A 23,926-nucleotide genomic window follows, 5' to 3' on the forward strand; every position below is an offset into this window, starting at 1 on the left:
AAATTCACTAAACCACGAAAAATTCCAGGGTTATCTGATGTTTCAGATTCATCGTGTCCTCGTAAGGCGAGCTCAAAAGCCCCACAGAATTTTATACAGTCAATTATTTTTGACAAAACATACCTGTTTTTCGTCACCTCTTCATTGTGTTTTTGTATATTTATCCAATAAGCAGAGTCAAGTTGGGCCTGTATATTAAGTTTCCCAAATAATGCAAATCGCATTTCATTGTTCATATGAGTTTGCGTGTTTTCATGCTTCTTTATTTTTTCACTTAAATGCACTAGATCCCGCACTCCTGTCTCGCGCCACAATTTTTCCTCTTTATCTGCGCCGAATAATGCACACGGAAAACAGAAAAAAGCATTTTTTTCGGAACATCCACAAATCCACTGATTTCGTAGATACATGTCTTTATTAAATTTACGCGTATATGTTTTTCCACGGCTTTTACCGGACACTTCAATATTAAGATCAGGCATAGGACGGCCACGTTCTTTTATAATCAACTGTTGTTGATAGTGAAGTTTTTGAAATTTATTTACACCTAATTTAAATTGAAACTCCATTGTTTTAAACACGCTCGAACAAAACAAATTATCCAAAAAATAAAACCTAAGAATTTCTAAACACGGCACAGATGCAACGGTCACGAATAACTGTCGTGAATTGCAGCTCGCAAACACATTTCCGAGGCCGTTAATCAGCCGATTGCCGAAGCACATCGGCTAAGATCGCCGTTTGCCTAATAAATGCATTTTACCGCTGCCAGTGTTTCGGTTGTTATCGACGCGGCTTCACTGGAGCAGCAAATACGTAAAAAGATTGCTTCACTGGAGCACCAAATACGTAAAAAAATTATACGGTTTCACTAGAGGAGTAAATACGTAAAAAAAATAATATTAATCATCGTTGTTGGTGAATTATTATTAACAGTTGATGTTTAATATGATAATATGGCAGATTTGAAATAAAACTATATTAATTATTCTTTAATAATTAAGATTTGCTATGGTTGTTTGGTAGTTCTGCAGCTCAGCAGCACATAAAGAAAAGCCGCCACTGTAATAGAGACATAATAATCACTGTCATAACTCCTCTCCTGATTTCAATTTCTAGATTGAGTTCGTTATCTATTAAAATTTGTGCTCTTTGATTCAAGTAAAGGTTTATTATTAGTCGTAAGTCCCTTTTGTCTATGTTTTTTGTCGTTAAAATTTGGACTAGTTTTTCATGTCTTACTATGTCAAATGCTTTTTCAAAATGAACGTAACAAACATGCACACATCCACACTCACATCCATGCATCTTTGAGCTAATACATTAAAAGCAAATACCGCCTCTCTGGTTCGAAGTCCGTTTCTGAATCCAATCTGACTATCATCTATTCCTTTTTCTAGTTGTTTTATTTATACGGCCATGTATTATTTTCAAAAATAATTTGAGAATGTGACTTATTAATGATTTTGTTCTGTATTCACTGCAATCTGTAGCGTTTGTATTTTTAGGGATAGCACTGGATGAGAGTACAGATGGAGAGTAAGCATTATTTCGGTATGTGCCCCGTTTTGTACACTGTGTTAAAAAATTCTACTATGATGTCTAAGGTCTCATCATTTATGATCGTCTTAACTGAATGCTACTTAATTAAAAAAAAAAGCTAAATAGGATTTAAAAAAATATATGTAACAATAAAATACAAATGTAATATAATTACTTTTATTAAGGCACATGTTAGCTATTTTATAATATATGCTCCTAACAGGTACAATCAATATACAAATTTATATAAATAATGGCACTATATATAAACAACTTCTCAAAACGTTTATATAAAATACATCGAAAGCACTTTTGACTTATATGTAGAAAAAAATCTATAAAATGCCACAAGGAATTAATATAAAAACTTTGTTTTCTTTTACAACCAACGTCAAAACATTCGACTGGAGTGCACAGATACAACAAATACTTTAAATTTAGAGGTAAACAAACAAACATAGAAGTAAAATTTACTATAAATTTAGGTGTAATGTAAAGAAAATACATGTCTAAAATTTTTATAACAGATTTTTTATTTTTGGATTTACTTTTCAAATTTTTATATACGTTTACCAGGTTTACCTCTAAATCGCTGGAGTAATTTGTAAACAAAAAAAAAACAAAAAATGAATGGGATAGAAAATGCATAAAAAACTCTACGCATAAGTACACTAAAATAAGTATAACAATTTGCATCGATGGACAGTTGCTCGTTCAATTTTATTCATGGATTCTGTTTTAAACATATCACCACTACAACATAATATATAAGGAAGTACAAGGCAAAATATAGTGAAATAGCAAACAGGTAGGATGCTAATGAGAAGGGCTATTTTGAGTACAAGAAAAATGTTTTGGTTAAAGACTAGAAAAATCCAATATAGAAAATAAATAGAGTTCAAACCAAACCCTTCTTTTAGTACGTCATTAATTTTGACGTCATATATGATTTTAAGAATGTCGCGAATCAGTGCATGACATTTTTAATTAAATCTGACAGTTGACAGAATCGTAATAAGCCAAATATAAAAAGGTTATTGCATTATAACACTTATTGAAATTTGGTATAACAACAAATCAATAGTGTTTATGATAAAAAGTTCTGTTCTTTGATTTGTATAGTCGCATATATTGTATAGATTATTGTCGTATGGATAATTATGTCATGGATCATCAGGTAAATCATTTTTTCCGATTATAGCGCCATCTAGCAATAACTAGTATAATGTTATACAGGGTGTAACAAAAATACAGGTCATAAGTTTAACCACATGTTCTGGGACCAAAAATAGTTCGATTGAATCTAACTTACCTTAGTACAAATGTGCACACAAAAAAAGTTACAGCCCTTTGAAGTTACAAAATGAAAATCGATTTTTTCCAATATATCGAGAACTATTAGAGATTTTTTATTGAAAATGGACATGTGGCATTCTTATGCCAATAGTATTTTAAGAAAAAATTATAGTGAAATTTGGACAACCCATAAAATTTTATGGGGGGTTTGTTCCGTTAAACCCCCCCAAACTTTTGTGTACGTTCCAATTTAATTATTATTGTAGTACCATTAGTTAAACAAAATGGTTTAAAAACTTTTTTGCCTCTTAGTACTTTTTCGAAAAATCAGTTATTATCGAGATATTTTGAATATTTGTCAAATCCACCACATATTTTTGTATATGGTTAAGTACGATTATGGAGACTTGGTAATAACGTGTAAATTTATTTATGATTTACATTTTTAGGTATATTTTGAACCATATTAAAAAAGAAGCCACATTTCGATAAATGGTGCTTTATCTAAAAAATACAGAGACAAAAAAGTTTTAAAAACACTGTGTTTAGCTAATGGTGCCGCAGTAATAGTTTAATTGGAACGTACACAAAAATTTGGGGGGTTTAAAGGTACAAAACCCCCATAAAATTTTTATGTTAATATATTAAAAAAGAAGCCGCAACTTGATAAAAACTGTCTTATCGAAAAAATACTAAGAGGCAAAAAAGTTTTAGAAATATTGAATTTAACTAATGGTACAACAACAATAATTTAATTGAAACGTACACAAAAGTTTAGGGGGGTTTAAGGGAACAAAACCCCCATAAAATTTTTATGGGGTGCACAAATTTCAATATAATTTTTCTTTAAGATGCTCCTGCCGTAAGAGTGCCACATGTCCATTTTCAATAAAAAATCTCTAATAGTTTTCGATATACTCGAAAAAATCGATTTTCATTTTGTAACTTCAAAGTGCTGTAACTTTTTTTATGTGCATATTTGTACTAAGTTAGGTTCATTCGAACTATTTTTGGTCCCAGAATATGTGATTTAATTTATGACCTGTATTTTGTTACACCCTGTATAAATAACTGTGTACAATCACGGACGTACATACATTTTTTCTGTCACTTTCAACTTAATGCGTTAGAAATAATTCGATAAACTATGACGCATTGAAAGAATAGTTTGGTTTGAACTATGCCTAACCTGTTTCGGTAAAGAAGGAACGATTAAATTATTGGTTCGTTTCGGAGAAAAAAATAAGAGACAATTTATAAAACAGGGGAAGATTAAATTTGTATCCAAAACGATATATGGAATTTCTAAATTACGAACTCGTACAAAATAATTTGTTAAGTACTTTGTGGTTATATATGACCTTCTAAACATATAAAATGTCCCAAAAATAAAAACTGTTAACTCGCACTCTATAAAAGTCTTTAAAAATAGAAAAAAAAAGAATAGTAGTAAAATATATACTTCTAGAATCAACTATCTAGCCACATTTCTATTTCTGGGACGCTAAATTACCTTTTTAGTATGTATACTATCTACTAATAAAAATATGATCACAATTACATCTTCTCCTAGAATGAATTATTTCAAGAAATCTTACTAAATGCAAAAATATAAAAAATATATACATCACGGTATTCGTTGTATAAAGTTGTACAAAGCCTCATTTTTTTGGAATAACTTGGGAAACATTCGTAATAATTTTCGACAGACATATTCATATGAAGGTTTACTTTAAAATATCCAGCATATCATCAATATTAGGATTTTTTATTAATACAGTCGAACCCGCTTATTAGAGTACCGGTCTATGGAATATAAATTCGAGGTCCCGAAACGTTTCCATTTACTCCTTAATAAATTTATCCGTTTATTGGAATACGTAATAATAAGTCAATACCGCTTATTAGAATATTTTTAAGGTCAACGAATAAATTTTTACCTACAATTTCGAATTTCCTAAAAATTTAAATTATGTCTTGTACTATGGTTTCTCGCCAAGGGCTTCGAAGGCCTGTAGTGCTGTTTTATTTATATTATTTGGGTTTGTCAGATAGGTAATAAATATTTTACTGCGTTATTATGAGTACCAATTCAATCGTTTACCGACAAATTTAGTCGTAAAATAATTTCCTTTGTCTACAAACTATACATATTGCCACCCAGTTGCCTGTAATAAAAATTTTAAGAAACAGTTCGCCCATCCTAATCTCTTGTAAAGTTATAAAACGTTTTCGGGATGGCCAAACTATTGTAAATTTTTCTAATTTTTATAATTCAGAGCAACAAAAGTGACTAGTATTTTATGTAACAAAAAAAACAAGCTACAATTACCGAATATTTTTCAAGACTAAATAAATAATTTTCTTATTAAGTATATTATGTATTTTAATAAGAAAATATTTACATAATCTATATATTGCATACATTTCATATTAATTACTGTATGCATCCACATAATATAATGTAATTTGGTTTTTTAATAAATACGTTACGCTATTGTATTACTGACATAAAAAGAATTAAAACCATATACATATACATATTAACATAACTAGTATGTACTATTATTACGTATATTCGGTACACTTATTACGGCTAGCCACCAATGATCGGTTATTAGAATATCCCGGTTATAAGAATATTTTTGCTTGGCATGAAGGCTATTCCAATAAGCGGGTTCGACTGTAATAATCATCATACAGTGTCAAACCTTCAGTTTTCACAATTATTGCCTGTTCTGATAAATATGTGCGTTAATTTTTATATAGGCACGGTGATTACAATAGTATAGACTTCATAGTATTTGAATATATTTCGTATCCGTCTTTAATTAATTTTAATTAATCCAACGTTAATTTTGACGTACTTTTGTATTATTCCATCCAGTACAATGAAACAAAAGTCCTCTTGGAATTCAGTTAAACACCAAACGCTGAGTGAAATAAAAACAATATTTTAATTTTATTGGAATGATATTGGCCAATGTCTACAGGCCGTGTACCACATGAGTTACTATACTAAATTTACAATCAAGATGCAGTAGAAATAAATAAACCAAGATACGTTAAATGCTACTGGGAGCACTCCCGAATCATAATTTACAATGTATAAACTTCGGAAATCATGATTTGGGATTTACAATGTATATACATTGTAATTTTTGATTCGGGAGTGCTGCTAGTAGCATTTAACGTGCCTTGTTTTGTTTATTTCTACTTCATCTTGATTGTAAATTTAGTATAATTTTTCGTGGGCTCTGGCTCTACGTAATTCGTACGATTATGTACAGTCTGACCAAATTCACTTTGTATTTGAGACTTGGATGCGCATTGGTGTTGACATTCGGTTGGCAGAATTGCAGTTTAAAACCCCCTCTGTGGCTCAGTGGTAAGAGCGCCTAACCTTTGGATCGAAAGTTCCGAATGGTAGTGAGTTCGAATCTCACCAGGGTCAGAAATTTTTTCATTTATTATAAATTAATAAATGAAAATAGTTTATCTCCTTGTGGGATCGGTACTCACCGGAGGAACCGCAGACGTTCGGATACAATTAGCGTCTCTTTGCAAAGACAATGACGTCGACTTTGCAAAGTAACAAGACACTTACTCAACACACACACTACACATTACACCTGAGTTAGTGATAAGTTATACAATTACGTGGCTAAAGGTTCTAGTTCTAAACCAAGGCGAGAATAAGAGAAAAAAAATTGCAGTTTAAAATTATTAACATTAGCAGTTGTAAAACTTGTAATTAGACGTTTGGTGCCCATCTTGAACAAACGCCATATAGCTGGTACACTTCGCGTCAAAAAAAACTGGTACAAGTCTTATAACCGAAAATCGTGTTTTTCTAGTTGTGTAAATTGGTCTTGTCACATATGTCATTCTTATTTCTAGGCAACGTTGCCAGTTCAACTAAAATATTATATCAAACCAGGTAAAAGCAGGGCTGTGCGGCAGACAGCAAGTTTTTAGTAGGTTTACTAAAAATTAAAACAACATCGAGCATTCTCGATTAGTCAGTCACATTTATTTAAACATGCATCCTAAAAAATTCTCTTATTAATTTTGTAATGTTCCATCATCTCAATTAAGTACCCATAAATTAATTCGTGTTCTATTATAATTTATGACAGATATGATATGAATGACAGATAATAACTCTAGACATGACATTAAATTATTATGTTTAATTTAAAATCGAGAAATGTGAAGGGTTTCTCGTAAAGTTGTGGGATACTAATAAATAAAACACACTGGAAAAATTAAAATTTGAAATTAATACAAAATAAATAACTTTTACAGTGAACAATTGTGAAATTTAAATATTATGTATTACAATAAAATTCGAAACTGCTGAAATATTAAGCACATAGGTGAAAAATGTCGCCTGTCAAAATGTTCAATGTGTTTTATTAAATGTATTCATTTTTTTTTCGAATCATGAGAAATATAATAAGAATTTTTCAGAGAAATACGCCAAAGTTAGGCCACACACATTACCATAATGTGTATCGGTTGCGTTCCGTCACAGTGAAGTTATTATAAATATTGACAATTTGAACTGTCAAAATTTTTATTTTATCATTTCTTGTTTAAAAAAATAATAAAATTGATAAGATAGCCTCAGTTGAGGAGAAAGTAATAATAATAAAGATGTTTTATTCAGTCAATAGTGTGCGAACAATAAGGTAAATAATACGTGGGCCTAACTTTTACATACATGCCTACTGTGGCAAATGTAGGTATTTTTCAAAATGTTGGAATGTGTTTAAATCCTAGAACAATTTTAGCTTTTGTTTTTAATACCGATTTTAATCCCATACAAATAGCTTCTTATGATTTTTGTTGTAAAATGATTAGGGAAGCAGGAATTTAACAGTTTAGAATTTTACATTGAGTTACCTATGGCCCGTTTTACGATTCACCACCATGATTTTTGAACATTATTTTTTGTATTTAGATTTAGTGCAATTCCATTATCTGTGCTGGCAACAACGCCGTGATTCACGAGCCATTGTGTCCAGTCTGAACACAGGTTTACATTGGGAAAAAAAAGTGTACCAGTTTTTTTTGACGCGAAGTGTACCACGTACTTAAATGGTTCATTTAGTAACGCAGTACGGTGGCAGTACTAACGCCGACACTCGTGAGTTGTAGGCACCCTTGATGAAACTATCGTGACGACACACTGTCGTCATGGGCACTGAACGAGTTGATAAGTAAAATGTACAAGAAACAGTACGAAGATGTAGCATAACAGTAAGAGTCGGTAATAGAACATAAGATAAGGACTAAAAAGAAATAAAAACAGAAGGGAGAAAAGATATGAAAACGTAGCAAAAAGCAAGACAACAGGAAATAGCAAGGGACAATAAAAAATGGTTAAGAGGAAATATCACATATTTCATAGAATTTTCAAATCTCCATACAATGTTTCACCTAATTCCTGAAACCCAAAAATGTCTTTTAGCGAAGTACTAAATCCAGGTATTACTCCATCCACTATATTAATCTAACCTAGCGCCGTGAGATTATCAATTGAGGACCTTGGGACCAGAAGGGGACAAGCCACAATTCCGTCAAAAATGAGTTAAAGTAGAAATCGCACACTTTAAGATCATATTAATGTCCCAAACAGAAAATTTCAGCTGTTTTCTAATAGATGGCGCCGCTGTAGTAAGTCCTGCTGTGTCACCATTACTTTATATTGCAACAGAAGGAGACAAGCCACAGTAGTAATCAACATGGCGGCGAAACATTCCCGTGTATGTAAACGGAAAATAGACTTTTCTGAGTTTGATTCTGAACACAGTGACCAAGATCCATTTTTAAATGACAAAGACTATACAGTATCCGGAAGTAGTAGCGATTCGGAAAATATAAACTCAGGAAGAGTAATTTTATTAAATGTGTGGCTTGTCCCCTTATGTTATATTTTTTTTCGGACCTAAAAATATTAGGTGTTGTAAATGTTTTTTGTGGCTTACCCCTTTTTAGTAAAATACCTACTTTATTGTAAGAAAATGAATGGGTTTATACCGCACAGACTTCTGGAGGTCTTTTGCCAACTCCAGAACAGAATGCGCCTCCTAGATGGAGACACAAGGATACCCAACGACATAAAAAAATTAAGCGTAAGACTAAAAGAAATCTAAGTTACGAATATATAAATACGAAAGGGAAGAAAATAGAACCACAATAATTATATGCACCTTGCGGTTCTACCAGATACTGAGAATACTGAACCACTGGAAGACATTGAACATTTGGACGACTTTTCAGATATTGAAAATATTGACAACTGAATTATTTTATTGTTGCATTTTATGTTCATTTTTTAGAATATAATTTTTTATACAAAATGGGATAAGCCTCATATTTTTCAAAAAATGTTCAAAAACTCAAAACAATTAAACAAACATTTGTGTTGCTTTTCTTGTGTATTTAATAACATATTTCCAAACGATTAGGGGCCTTACTGCTGAGAAAACGGTAAAAATTGAATTTCAGGATTTGAAAATAAGTTTAAAATGATGTTTTCTCCAAAATATTGTTTGGTGGCATGTCCCCTTCTGGTCCCAAGGTTTTCAATTGTTTCCGAAAACAAAAAATCCGCACTTTCCAGAAGACTTTGTATGGAAGGTTCTACAGAAAGATGAGAGGCATATGTTAAAGAACATTACAACTAAAACAGGATTTCCCAGCATTAATTTCAGCATCTTAGGCACTATCTCATACCTAAAACAGGTAAAGTAAAAGAGACACTTGATTTCAAAAATTCCCTTTACAAAAATAGTTTTATAGTCTCTTTTTCAACTCATTTAAATGGTGTCCTTGATCAATTCCACATTTGGTCCTACCACCAATATTTTTGCAATATTATTATATGTTTTCATTGATAAACTGTTCTCGTGTTCCAATAAATAATGAAACTGTTTCAAATTTCACGATTGTAAACTCAAAATGCCCACAGAAGATTTCAATTCTAAAAAGTGCATTTATAGGAAACTTTATAACCACTTTCTCAACATTAAAAAGGCACTTATTGATTTTTTATGTATGTATAAGTACATAAGAGATACAACAGTAACAAAAAGAGGCGTTTTTTTAAAATATTGCAAAGCATTATTTTTTAAGGATATCTATTGCTATAGATAATAAATTAATAGACTTACTTAGGTCAGTGTGTGGAAAGATCACGTAAGCAAAAAAATTGAATAAGTAATTTTAGAATATGTGACAAAAAAACATTCTCAATCGCTAAACTTACAATTTACATTCCTATAAACATTCTTATTGTCCGGTCAACACCATCTGCAGTTCAGAATCTGCCAGCTGAAACTATTAGTGTGTTTGAATTTTAGATGTTTAACGCGTTGGCTGCCGTGAGAAACAAATGTGTTTCATGTTGTTTTCGAGAACAGCCGCGTGACACACCGTAGTTGTCTCAATAGCATAGAAACGTGAGCCTCGTGGTCTTGGGATCCATTTTGTTTTTTTTTAACATTATGGCAGCCAACGTGTTAAATTGCGTTTCTTGTATTCGTTGATTTATATTTTACATGCGTGAGCTTTCCAGATACTGATTTTAATACTTGAAAGAAAATAAAATAAATTTTTTGTCCCTAATCCCAACATAGAGACATAACAGAAAAGCAACAATCAATAATAAAAGTGTTAAAAACGAAAAACTTACTATGACACAGTTTTTACAAAAGTTTCTACCGACCTGTAACAACATTCTTAACACGTTAGCTGCCACTTATATTCAGTCACTTTCGTATGGAGCCAATACGATAAGAACCTATTTAATTTCACAGGTTATGAACGCCAAAAGGCATTCACTGGCACCTGACTCAAGTAGCCTAACATGCCTATTGGCGGCAGTGGCAGCCAATGCGTTAATAAGTAATCCCCAAACGTACTGAACAAGGAGTGCAAAACAATTTTCAAGTAAAAAATATTAGATTTGCATCAATTCTGATGTACTACGTTTTTTCCTTTAAGCCTTACTTTCCTTCATTGACTTATTTTTCATTTCACTCATTTTCTTTCCTGTTAACTTTAATGGACTAACTTTCAATGTTTCTGGCATGCTAAATAAATTCACTGGTCATACCAATTGCACCCCTTTTCGGTTTGAAACTTTTATTTCTGCCCCATTAGCCCCAAATCGGTAGAAACTCAACTCTACTAAAAAATATTAAGTAGAATAAACCTAAATCTAAAAAATTGATATCACTCTTCGGCGTAAGACCTCAGTCTATTGCTTAATATGGTTATTGCCGTTTTCAAGAATTGAAAACGTGGAAGGCAGAAGGTATAAGATGTTGTGACCATCCTTTTTAAATGTCGCCTGCTGCTCAGCTGCTGATACTTGAATGTTGATTAGTCGTTGTTTGTTGCCCAAGCTGCAGGATATAGTCTTTGATACTTTCACAGGCAGGTCAGCCTGTTTAATCCTAAAAACAGAAATAAGTGTAAAGTACATATTAGGTTTGTTCTAGCAAACAGTCAAACTAGTCAGAAACCGTCAGCAAACAGTTGGTCAGTGAGAGAACATAATACAGTCACCAGTGCTATCCTCTCTACTCGCGCTGGTCCACTATTCGCTGATGGTTTCAAACTGTTTGAAACTGATGCTAGAACAGACCTAATATCGAGTGTTGTGAAATGTCTTATGACTTAATTTGTTCAGTAACTAATCGTTTTTGATTTTTTGCTCTGAAAGACAGGTGAGCATTTGTGTATCCAGTTAATAATCCTTAGTTAAAAATAAATAAAAGAAAAAATAAAAAAATAATTATAAAAAAAAAGATATAAAAATAGAGAAAAAACATTTATAGAGGAAAAAGCAACAAAAAGAAAAAAATTGTCACAAAAATATTAATGTACCCGTATATATAGCTGTATTGGATGTGTGAATTATTAACATTCAAAAATAATATAATAAATATAAGATATCTTATAATAGTTAGGGTGTTCCGACAAAACCAAATTTTAAAAATGTCGATCTCCCCGGCAGTTTTCTGGTGATAGGTAGCCCATAAAATCCTCAATTTCAAATTCAGGCCAAACTTTTAACCTTACCCTTGTCCTAATCCCAAAAAAAATTTGTTTGTTTTTTCAAAGATTTGTAATTATTTTTAATCTATAATATTTTGTAATTAAATACACAAATAAACTCAGTTTTAACTTTTATTTTACAGCCAAACCTCGTATGTACATACATATTTAATAGTACATTCGAGGTTTGGCTCTTACGACGACGATAAGTTGAGAAAAAAATCGTAGACCTGGATAATAAGTTTAATATGGGAATTAAAATATAAATATTACTCATTTTCCACGTTTATTGGTCTTTCTCCAGATATCTTGAGTAACTAACTAGGAAAATTATTCTCGTTAAAAAACAACACATTTTTCTAACTAGTTATACATTTACACATCAATGATATAAAGGAATACGCAAAACTGTTAAAATATGATTTAAATGAAAAACAGTAACTACAGTGCGATTAAGGAGCTTGCTACAGATTTTGGGAACTTCTTCTTCTTTTTATTTGTCGAAGGACCAGCTGAATTCAGCACCTGCAAGGAGTAATCTTTGCGAGGGATAAGGAGAGGATGATAGCTAATTAAAACACAATGTTTATAAAATAACAAAAAAATAGGTATATTGAAGAGTTAAATTAATCGAAGAATAAATGAGAGGTAGCAGATTCATATTATAACTTTAAATCAGGAGTTTGTGAGACAGTTATCCCGCTTAGACTTTTTGATAGAACAGCAAACCGTTTCCACGTAATGGCAACACCGCGAACTTGGCGAGAGGTAAATGAATAAGATGTACATATGTAGGATTATCGTACTTACAGTTGATACAGCTGATATTATTTTATTGTTTGGCACTATCACTTACTGCCTAGTTGATAAGGCCTCAGGCACTAAGTATCTTGTTATACTTTAGGTGAAAATAGACAAAAACTACATTATCTGGAGCTTCTTAAATGCGATGTGCATTCGACGATGGTTGAAAACAGACTCGTAGTTGGGCAACTTATAGTTTCGTTGTTTGGCGAGTATATGGATAAAAAACTAGTTTTAAAGGGACAGGTAAAAATTTGTAATATGTTAAAATATTGAAAATATTTGTTCACTGTAGAAATTTATGGGAAATTTATACAATTACAACACAAAAAGTTTGTTTAAAAATTAAACAAAGTTGCCTTTATGAAATCGGTAAAACACTTTCTGTGGTAACCCACTTTGCTTGCTGTTTTCATCTTTTTGTGAGGGGTAATGAAATATCTTGCATCAATTTTATATCCCTCTCAGCAACATCCTTCAACTCCAATGTTTTTAAAATGTTCATTGCTTTGAGATAGTCTTCGTTCCCCTCCCATATTTGTACTTGGGTTTTCAACCTACTATTTTCCATTTAAATCAATTTGTAACAGCTTTGTGTATTCGCTTATATTCAAATGTATAATCAGTTAAAAAAATGTGTTATTTTTATAGCTAGACTAATTTTTATACTCAGGTACTCAAGATATATTGAGAAAGACCAATAAACGTGGAAAATGAGTAATATTTATGACATTTTAATGCCCATATTAAACTTGTTATCATGACCTGTCATTTGTTTTCTGAACATATTTAAAATAAAAGTTAAAACTGAGTTTACTTGTTTGTTTACTTACAAAAAGTTATGGATTAAAAATAATTAAAAATCTTTGAAAAGGGCAAAAAAAATTTGGGAGGGGCTAGGGACATGGGTTAGGGTTAACATTTTGGGTTGTAATTTAAAATTTATATGCATCGCCAGAAAACAGCAGGGAAGATCAACATTTTTAAACTTTGGTTTTTGTGGAATCCCCTTATAAGAGTAATTTCAGTTCGGATGTTATGATGTTATGTTCGATACATAATGACATCGAGAGGCTATTCAAACGGATAAAAATTTATTTATTTATTATTTATTTTACTTAAATTCAAAGATAAGAAACGCCTAAATAAGGACCTTTAATAAGAAATATTGAATGCAATTTGCATTTGATTTTTTTACACCAGTATATAGCTGCAATTTCAAGGTACTTGTCTCTCATCAGACACGCGTAGATACGATTAAATTCACACCCATTATATCTTTAAGCCATAAACTACCCCTATATTTCGACGTTGCAGAAAACTTTTCTGAAAAGTTTATCTTGCACGCTAGAGCAAAATACAGAAAACAATAAGTGAGAGTTGGGCCACATATTCCACAATTTATAAAGTATGTATTTAGTGCTAGATCGAATAAAGACACTTACTGGTAATATCTGTTACATATCACACCGATACATTCACCTATTCTGTCCTCTTGTCTATCACAGTGCAACGACACCACCAAATCGTTACCCCCTGGGCAGTGAAGAACTATCAATTGGTCCTGTCCTGGACTGACACTGATACCGGTCAATTCACCGATCGCCACGCCCTCTTTCATGTTTCTAAACTTTTGGGTATCTAACTTGAAAACATATTGATCGGTAACTAGCATGACTCTCTCGGCAACTTTGTTAAATTTGTTGAATTTGGTAACGAAAGAGGAGAAGAGAACGTTATTGAAGTGTTTAGTGTTCCTTAGGTTGTTCACTGCTTCATTGTATACTGTGTATTGGTTGTTTTCCAAATGAGATGTGAGGTAGTTGCCTTCCCATTTGCGATTTACACCGTAGTGGGGTCGTTTGTTGATCAGATTACTGGCGGCGATTACTTTCAGCCTCATCTGCGGCCATTCGTTTTTGGGGATACGGTTCAAAATCATGCGGCACCTCCATCTAAAACACAAGTATATATTAAAATACTGAAAAAACTTAAAAATCTAAACTAAATCTCTAAACTTAAAACTTAAATGCTTATACTGAAAAAACCAAATACAAAAACGTTCAAAACTACCGATTAATTAGCCTAACGATACATCTAGTTAAGACCGTTTTAAAAGTGATACACATCAGAAAAAAAAGAATGTGTGTGTACTTTGTACGCACGTAAGAAGTTATTCTTCTATTATATAATTTCACCGAAGTAAATATACTTAACAGGTTATTTGTATTTTATTTAAATATTAAACTAACTGTCTTATCTACCATTTTCAAAAAATTTTTATTAAAACAACCGAAAATTTAAAAAATATATTAATTGTCCAGGATTGGAACCCGCAACCTTCCAATGATTGGGCCAACGCTCTATCAACTACGCCACCGAGCTTCTTTAAGTGACACGTACGTTTCGGATATAATTACACAACACGGTGACAAATAGACATATAAAAATGTTATACCTACATACATAATATTTTATTATCTTACTACACTTACACTCTACTTACTTCTTACTACAGAGAAAGACAAATCCAAAAATTATAATAAATAATACATTTACTAAAAACACTAATATATTCTTTTAATGACTTATTTGCGCTGATACAGATACATACATACCTATCTTGAAAGATTAGCAACGAACTATTACTGTCTGTGTGCGCATGCGCGCAGATTTGTGAAATTTTACTCTCAATCGCGCCTAAAGAAGAATAACTTCAATAAAAAAATGTGATGAACAAGTGTTATGGACACAATTTGAATTCCGCGCTGCTTTAGGTACGCGCAAGATTCTTCTCGCTGTGCAAATTCAAATTCAGAGAGGCAGAGATGTCATATAATGTCCCTCAAATGCAATAACATTTACATCAATAGATTCGTCTCGAAATTACAATAATTTCATATCATTGCGCAAACTGTGAATTTCGATTAATAACGGCGTAAATTGTCATTAAAGTTTATCGAAATCACATTAACTCCATAAAAATGTCATTCATAAATACTATTAGTGTAGTGGCTATTGAAACAGCTTAACCCAGCGTGAGCTAAACCGATTAGAAGAACTATATACTTTTGTATAACTGACCAAATTATACTTTATTATCATCTATAAGATAAGAGTCAGCCTCTGCCTTAATATCCGAAGAACGATTTATAAACCATAAAGATTTAGCCATATCACATTCTACATTTTTTGACCACAAAGACCAACACAAATATACATTCAATAACACCCGTGGACAAAGATCTATGATAGATTATGTTGTAACCAACAGAGATATACATCCATCAAAAATAATTGACGTAAGATGCCTCAACTCAGCAGATGTAGGTAGCGACCATAGCCTAGTATTATGTAAAATAGGAATCATTATGAAATATTTCACACCTAAGAGGGCAGCATCAACACAAACAAAAATCAAAGTCGAAGGACTGCATCCGGAATCCACGGAATACTTATACAGAAAAAGAATATCGGAGAAGATTGCTGAGAATGGAATATTAGAAAACGATAACATCGATGAAAGCTGGCAAAAACTCCAAAATAACATAATCGACGCTGCAACAGAATCACTTGGAGAGAGAAAAGTAACGAATACTCACATATTAAAGAAGAAAACCCCGTGGTTTAGAGAGGAAGTTAAGATAAAATGCGAAGAAAAGAAGAAAGCCTTTTACAATACAGAACAAAACAAACACAACAGGCATACAACCACTACAAACTAATCAGAAACGAAACGAATACTTTAGTGAGGCAAATAAAAAGGGAGCACTGGCAGAGTTTTTCAAAACAGATGGAACACGACTTCAACGGAACACAAAAAGAAGTATGGAGAATGATCAGAGGGCAAAGAAAGGAGATGAACGAATTAATAAAAGCGAAACACATTCAGAAGGAAACATGGTCAGACTACTTCCGATCTCTATTTGCTAAAGGCGACGATAATGAACCACCAACACCTGAAGTTACGACAAACGAAGAAATAAACATCGAGGAGGGAGAGGTAAAGGAAGCATTAAGAAAATTAAAAAATAGAAAATCTCCAGGAGAGGACAGAATATCGAACGAACTCCTAAAGTACGGAGGACAAGATCTAACTAAACAACTATTAAAACTAATACAAAAAATAATAGAACAAAACAGAATACCACAAGAATGGAGATCAAGCATCCTAATACCTCTCTTCAAAAAAGGAAACAAATCAGACCCGGAGAATTACAGAGGGATTAACTTATTAAACACAACATTAAAATTAACAACAAAAGTGATAACAAACAAATTGAATGAAATTATAACATTAGTAGAAGAACAACAAGGTTTTAGGTCGGGAAGGTCATACGCTGACGCTATATTTATAATGAGGCAAAATAAAGAGAAATCGTTGGAATACAACAAACCGACATATTTATGTTTCGTGGACCTTAAGAAAGCATTTGACAGGGTCACATTAAAGGACGTTATCCACTTATTATACTCGAGAGAGGTACCTCTGGGAATAATTAAAACGATAGAAAACATCTACCAGAACAACACAATAAAGGTAAAAGTGGAAGATGAACTAACTGACCCAATTGAAGCCGGCAATGGGATAAGACAGGGGATTCCTTGAGTCCTTTATTGTTCAACCTGATCATGGACGAAATAATAAAAAAAGTAAGAACTAAAAAAGGATACCAAATGGGAGAAAAACAACTTAAAATAATCTGCTATGCGGACGATGCAATACCAATCTCTCAAAGTGAAGATGATTAACAACGTATGCTGCACCAATTCAACATAATCGCCAGAAAATTTAACATGTTAATTTCCTCAAAAAAGACAAAATGCATGGTTATAACAGCAGATCCAATAAGATGTAAATTGGAGCTGGAAGGTCAGATAATAGAACAAGTGATGGAGTTTAAATATCTAGGCATCACACTATCTAGCTACGGAAGGCTCGAAACAGAAGTGGAAGATCAAGTGAATAGAGCAAACAGAGCCGCAGGTTGCCTGAATGACACAATATGGAGAAATAAGAATATCGGAAAAGAAATGAAAGGCAGAATTTACAAAACAGTCATCAGGCCAATAATGACATACGCGGAAGAAACACGACCCGACACAGAGAGGACAAAAAGATTGCTCGAAACAGCCGAGATGAAAACCCTTCGAATAATCGATGGTAATACTCTATGGGACAGAGCTAGAAGTACAGATATACGACGGAGATGCAAGGTGGATAACATTAATAACTGGGTAAGAAACAGAAGAATAGAATGGAATGACCACATAAGCCGAATGACAACAAATAGGGTAGTCAGGACAGCGAGAAACGGTTCCCCAATAGGAAGACGATCAGTGGGAAGACCACGAAAACCAGCTAGAAGTACAGATATACGACGGAGATGCAAGATGGATAACATTAATAACTGGCTAAGAAACAGAAGAATAGAATGGAATGACTACATAAGCAGAATGACAACAAATAGGGTAGTCAGGACAGCGAGAGACTGTTCCCCAATAGGAAGACGATCAGTGGGAAGACCACGAAAACGATTGGATGGAACGACAACTTACTAGAGGCACATTGAAAAAACAGACAGAGTCATGTCTATACAAAAAGAAGAAGAAGACATTCTAGATTTATTTGATACATTATGATATTTACATGTCTATGATATATTATATTGTGCATTCCGCAGTCACTTTGCAGTGTGGGCAGCATATCCCAATATAAAACTTATGGAACCTTGCAGCTCAGTGATGCCGGTTTTAAACAGACGAACTTAAAGTCCGTCTAAATAGAATATTCCAGAAGTCCCAAACATCTTGATTTGAAAATCTGTGGGTTTTATTATTTTTAAATAATTCATAGATAGGTACTATAAACGATATTTTTATACTATATTAAAGATATATCATTTGAATATTAATTATAATTAGCCTGTGATTAATAGGTATTATATTTAATAGTTATTTATGATATAAGTGTTAAAAGTACAATTTTAAGGCACGCATGTGAAAGTTTGCAGAATAAGCGAAGCGAATTCTGCAATTCACATGAGTGCCTTAAAAATGTACTTTTTAACACGTGTACTTTGTACGCACATAAGAAGTTATACTTCTATTATATGATTTCAACGAAATAAATATACTTTCAACAGGTTATTTGTATTTAAAGATTAAACTAATTTTTACTTACTACTTTCCAAAATTTTTTATTAAAACAATACTAAACATAAAAAAAGTTAGATAACACACGGATTTGAACCGCGAACCTCTCGATCTCCGGTGGAACGCGCTACCACCGAGCTAAACTCCCTTTGTTTTGACAGCTTACAAGATTTCTCATACATACTGACAAATTTAATAGACCAAGTGAGGTATAAAAATACTTTAAAATTTATTTAATATAAATATTAATATCTCTTGGCAACACTGTTCTTCATAAGAGTCTGTACTGAAAGGTGACCGTGGAACGCAGTATAGATATGTAGTAAATCTTTGGAATTATTGTACATATACTTACTTATTGTAAATACCTCTTAAAATTTTCGTAGTGTCTCTCAAAGACAGCGGCGGAGCAGGCCACATGATGCTTTTACCATAATCTTTCATCTTTTTGGCGTTCTTAAATTTACTCTGCAAAGTACATATGTAATCCCTCAACTTCATCTTGCGATATGCCTTCAATATCGTCATCGCAGCCTTCAATATCTTGTACTGCTGCCGTGCCATCCAACCTCTCCAAGTTTTCTGGATAAGAGTAACGATGCCGGGGATGAGGTTGTTCCTGGACATCTCCAAAGCAAACAACGTTTGTGGTGTGCGGATGAAGATTTTCGTTTTACCGTATTTGACATCGTCAGTGTACTTGTTCTCGTCCATGATGACTTTACAGGCCTCTTTATCGGAACCGGATCTGAAATTGGGCCAGGTGAACTGCGAGATCATTTTGTATCTCTTAAGGAATCTGTCATATCGTTGTCTGTATGCGAAACCGGCTCTTCTCACCCGAACGTTTTCCACGAGACCTAAGTAACTAACTTGATGTCTTACTCTTTCTTCATCGAAGGCTGAAGACGATTTGATTTCGTTCGGTTTAATGCATCTGACATAGTGTGGTTCTTTGCTTTGGAGGTTTTGGACTAAAGCTTGCATGGAGGCTTTGAAAAGGGATCCAGCTGTGGGAGGTCTCTTGGTTATCTAAAACAATTACATTTGTATCGTGACTTGGCGAGACACCGTATCGCATAATTGAATACACAAGTGCGTTAAGGGTTTATGTAACATTTACAAGTTATTGAGAAAAATGAAGTTAAAGTTTTTATACTTGAACTTTTTTACTATAAGATCTAAATAGACTAAATTTATAGGATGGGTAGTCCTAAAACTAATATATTTATTAACACTATTAAAAAAATATTTATTATACACTCTGGGCCAAAATTAACCGGCCACCTTAAAAATGGGTCATTTTTGATGTCTTTTATCTCCTAAACCTGTTGTCCGATTTAAGTTATTTTTTAATACGTTATAGCCTCATTCCTTGACAATATCGTTATAATACTGCCCTGCTTAGTAAAAACGTCCGATCTACAATTTTCATTTTTTCGTGATAAGGTTATAAATACACTACTATTACACATTTAGCATCTTATTGCTTAGTCAGAAAGTCCTTTTCTGCCATCTCAAATAGTACAAAAAGGTAAATTTGTTTGTTCTTTCTGCAACTAATAGCCGTTGTCCTTAGAATAAACGTCTTATTAACCTTATCACGAAAAAATGAAAATTGTAGATCGGACGTTTTTACTAAGCAAGGCAGAATAATATTGTTGCTAAACAGGTACATTTTCATTGTATACCGTGTGTACTAATCAAACTGTGTTTTTTTCTTAAAGTTTGCATCACCCTGTGGAATATTCTAGCAATTGTAGAATGCTGAAATTAAAACCTAACTATAGCCTCATGCTTTCTCAACATTTTGTTGTTTGATTAAGTCGCTTATGTTGAATAATAACAAAGTTAGGTGCTTTAACAATTAGACATGTTTTTTATCAATAGAGGGTGTTTTAAAAAAATTTTGGCCAAGTTTAAGGGGCAATTCTGCATGAAAAATAATGACAGTTTGATTTATTAACTTATGTCCGCAAATGCTTCGTTTATGAGATAGGGGGTGTTGAAATTTGTCTGATAAACTGACGATTTATTTATTGCTTTAAAACCGGTTGAGATATGCAAATGCAATTTGGTGGGTCTTATGACGTAGTTATTTCATATTTTTTGACATACAATTAAGAATTTAATATTCACCATTGGCGCGCATACGGGTAATATGAGCCATCATATTACCCGTATGCGCGCCAATGGTGAATATTAAATGCTTAATTGTATTCAAAAAAATGTGCAATAACTACGTATTAAAACCCACCAAATTTTATGTGCATGTCTCAACCGGTTTTAAAGTAATAAATAAATCGTCAGTTTGTCACAAAAATTTCAACACCCCCTATCTCGGAAATAAAGCATTTGCGAACAAAAGTTTTGAAAGCAAACTGTCATTATTTTTCATGCAGAATTACCCCTTAAACTTTGCCAATTTTTTTTAAAAACACTCTGTATTGATAAAAAGCATGTCTAGTTGTTAAAGCACATAACTTTTTTATTATCCAACATAAGCGAATCAATCAAATAACAAAATGTTGAGAAATCATGAGGCTATAGTTAGGTTTTAATTTCAATATTCTACAATTGCTAGAATATTCCACAGGGTGATGCAAACTTTAAGAAAAAATCACAGTTTGATTCGTACACCCGGTATACAATGAAAATTTACGTGTTTAGCAACAATATTACTATGACGACATTGTCAAGGAATAAGGCTATAACATATTAAAAAAATCACTTAAATCGGACAACAGGTTTAGGAGATATAAGACATCAAAAATGACCGATTTTTAAGGTGGCCGGTTAATTTTGGCCCAGAGTGTATATGTTTCATATATAAAAAGTGTATGACATAGATCCTTTATGCACTTACATTTTAAAATTTACTGTGTACATATATCCTTTACACTCTAGTAACTTAGAAAATATTAATTTTAAAACGTGTTTGACTTGTTTGAAAGATTTCTAGGTTCAAACAACTTACTTTTAACACAAAAAACATATTTTGAAAAAATTGTCACAGACCCTTCATGCACTTGTGCCTTCAATTATCTGGTGATCTGATAAGTAACCTCCTTTGCCGATTGGGGCGCTGCGATCACAAAGAACATTACTTCTAGAAATTCTGACCTTTTTAGGTAATGAACTATGGAATGAACCATGGCCAATGAGAAACGCTGTCGACGGTATACGCCCACCTAAACTCTACAGTCTCTACACAGCCAGAATTTCTCTCACCGGCCATGGTTCGCTCCCGGGAGTCGTATACATGTTAAATTTTAGCGCGATGCGACCATTAGTAAATTTTTGATAGCTGCATAAAGTTGACATGTTTGGAAAAATGACGCGTATGGAGAAAAACAATTTTCGATCTCTCATTAATTATTATTTGAGAAATAAAACGGCGAAGGAAACAAAAGAAAAACTGGATAAATATTATAGGACTAATGATCAGACTATCCTGTTTAATTTGGTTCCGTGAATTTCGTAATGGCCGTATATCTACATTGGATGAACCACGTACTCGACGGCCCACCGATGCAGTTACAGCGAAAAATGTGCATAAAGGTGCATGAATTGGCGCAGAGTCCATAAGAATTAGTAAAAATCGCACAAGTCATATTTTGAACGAAGTTTTTAGTACGTTCTTTAAAGGTAAAATATTGCAAAACCTCTAAATTTTAAAGAACCGCTTGGATTGACATGAAATTTGCTAAAAGTAAGCAAGTTACGCTCAAAATAAAGTTGGTCCCTTTTTTGGTAAGAAATCGGGAAAATCACCCTCTAATTAGCATTTCAAATGAACTTAATTGTTACCACTCACTCAAAAGTTTTTTACTCGCGTATGTATTGATCATATGATCTGTAAGTTTCATCGGTTCAAAGTCCTTATTTTTGAAAGAGCTGTAGTTAAGAGGGCTTGAACGAGCCACTTATCACTAGCGTATGAAAATTTAGAAACACCGAATCACAGCATAATAATTTAATATTTGCTCACAGATCGCATTTAAAAGTCGACAGACAACGATATCTAAGAAAACGTGATTTTTTTTCTGCATTGTTGCAGTATCAGTTATTGCACAGTAACTTTATTACCCGTAAGAGATTCTTTTTGATTAAGATTAACAATACAATCGCCATTCATCGTCAATATTTTGTGTTATGTCCCATTTATTGACATAATTCCCACAGGCATACGTATAAAATTATGTTAAAAAATATTTATTATCAAAATGTCATAAAAGTTAAGTAAATCTGATAATTATGTATAAATCGGCAACACTGTCGATTTTCTACACTGTCTGGTACTACGCGAAAAATGGTCGACGATCTGCGCAGAACACACTTCTAGTGTGTCACCGCTGTTGCGTTTTCTATGCTGTAACCGAATCTTATCCAATTTTTGTCTTACAGAAAAACAAAAAAATAGAAAATATTCAGAAAAGTAAAGCCGACTTTTTTTATTATTTAAGATTTTTGGTATCTCTAACAATTTTTAAGTTATCTTGAAAAAAATAATTTTTTTCAAAATTAATATTTTTTAAAATTTTACTTTAAAACCACATTGTTTCAAAAATAAGCACTTTGAATCGATGAAACTTACAGATCATATAAAAACAACATAAGTAAAGTAACGTGTGAAGCGGTAACGATATTTCATTTAAATTACTAATTGGAGGGGTGATCTTCCTGATTTTTTTTTGTCAAAACAAAAGGGACCAACTTTATTTTAAGCGTGACTTGCTTACATTTGTTGCTAGAAATTCTTTTTATAAAAACAGAAATAAAGCTTTTTTTAAACACTTTAAGAAAGTTGTAATGTGTTTTCCCCAAGAATGCTTCATTATTTGGATATTTCACATTGAATTATTCTATTTGGAATTTTTCGAATATGAACCTATTTTTCATTATCTATAACTCTGCTTTTGCTAGGTATAGAGACCTAATATATACACCATTTTCTTCACATTTTTATAGGCTATAGTTTTGCTAAGAATATTTTTTTCGACAAAATGTTTACGTTTTGAGTTATTTGCGAAAAATCGTCTAAAAACGTGACTAT

At 32.6% G+C, this 23,926-nt stretch overlaps 1 protein-coding gene across 2 annotated transcripts in view; it reads right to left on the reverse strand.

The window, feature by feature from the left end:
- Window positions 1-7,093: 7,093 nt before the first annotated feature.
- LOC126879050 (unconventional myosin ID) overlaps window positions 7,094-23,926 on the reverse strand; it is a 243,180-nt gene continuing 226,347 nt past the window's right edge. For both annotated transcript variants that reach the window (XM_050641936.1, XM_050641935.1), the window contains 3 exons: window positions 19,226-19,902; window positions 14,160-14,669; window positions 7,094-11,306 (listed from right to left, as the gene is read on the reverse strand). In XM_050641936.1, the coding sequence (XP_050497893.1) occupies window positions 11,108-11,306; window positions 14,160-14,669; window positions 19,226-19,902 (1,386 nt within the window). In that variant the 3' untranslated portion in view covers window positions 7,094-11,107. The remainder of the gene's footprint in view (window positions 11,307-14,159; window positions 14,670-19,225; window positions 19,903-23,926) is intronic.

The sequence above is a fragment of the Diabrotica virgifera genome, chromosome 1 (genome assembly GCF_917563875.1).
Source record: "Diabrotica virgifera virgifera chromosome 1, PGI_DIABVI_V3a".
Lineage (NCBI taxonomy): Eukaryota > Metazoa > Arthropoda > Insecta > Coleoptera > Chrysomelidae > Diabrotica > Diabrotica virgifera.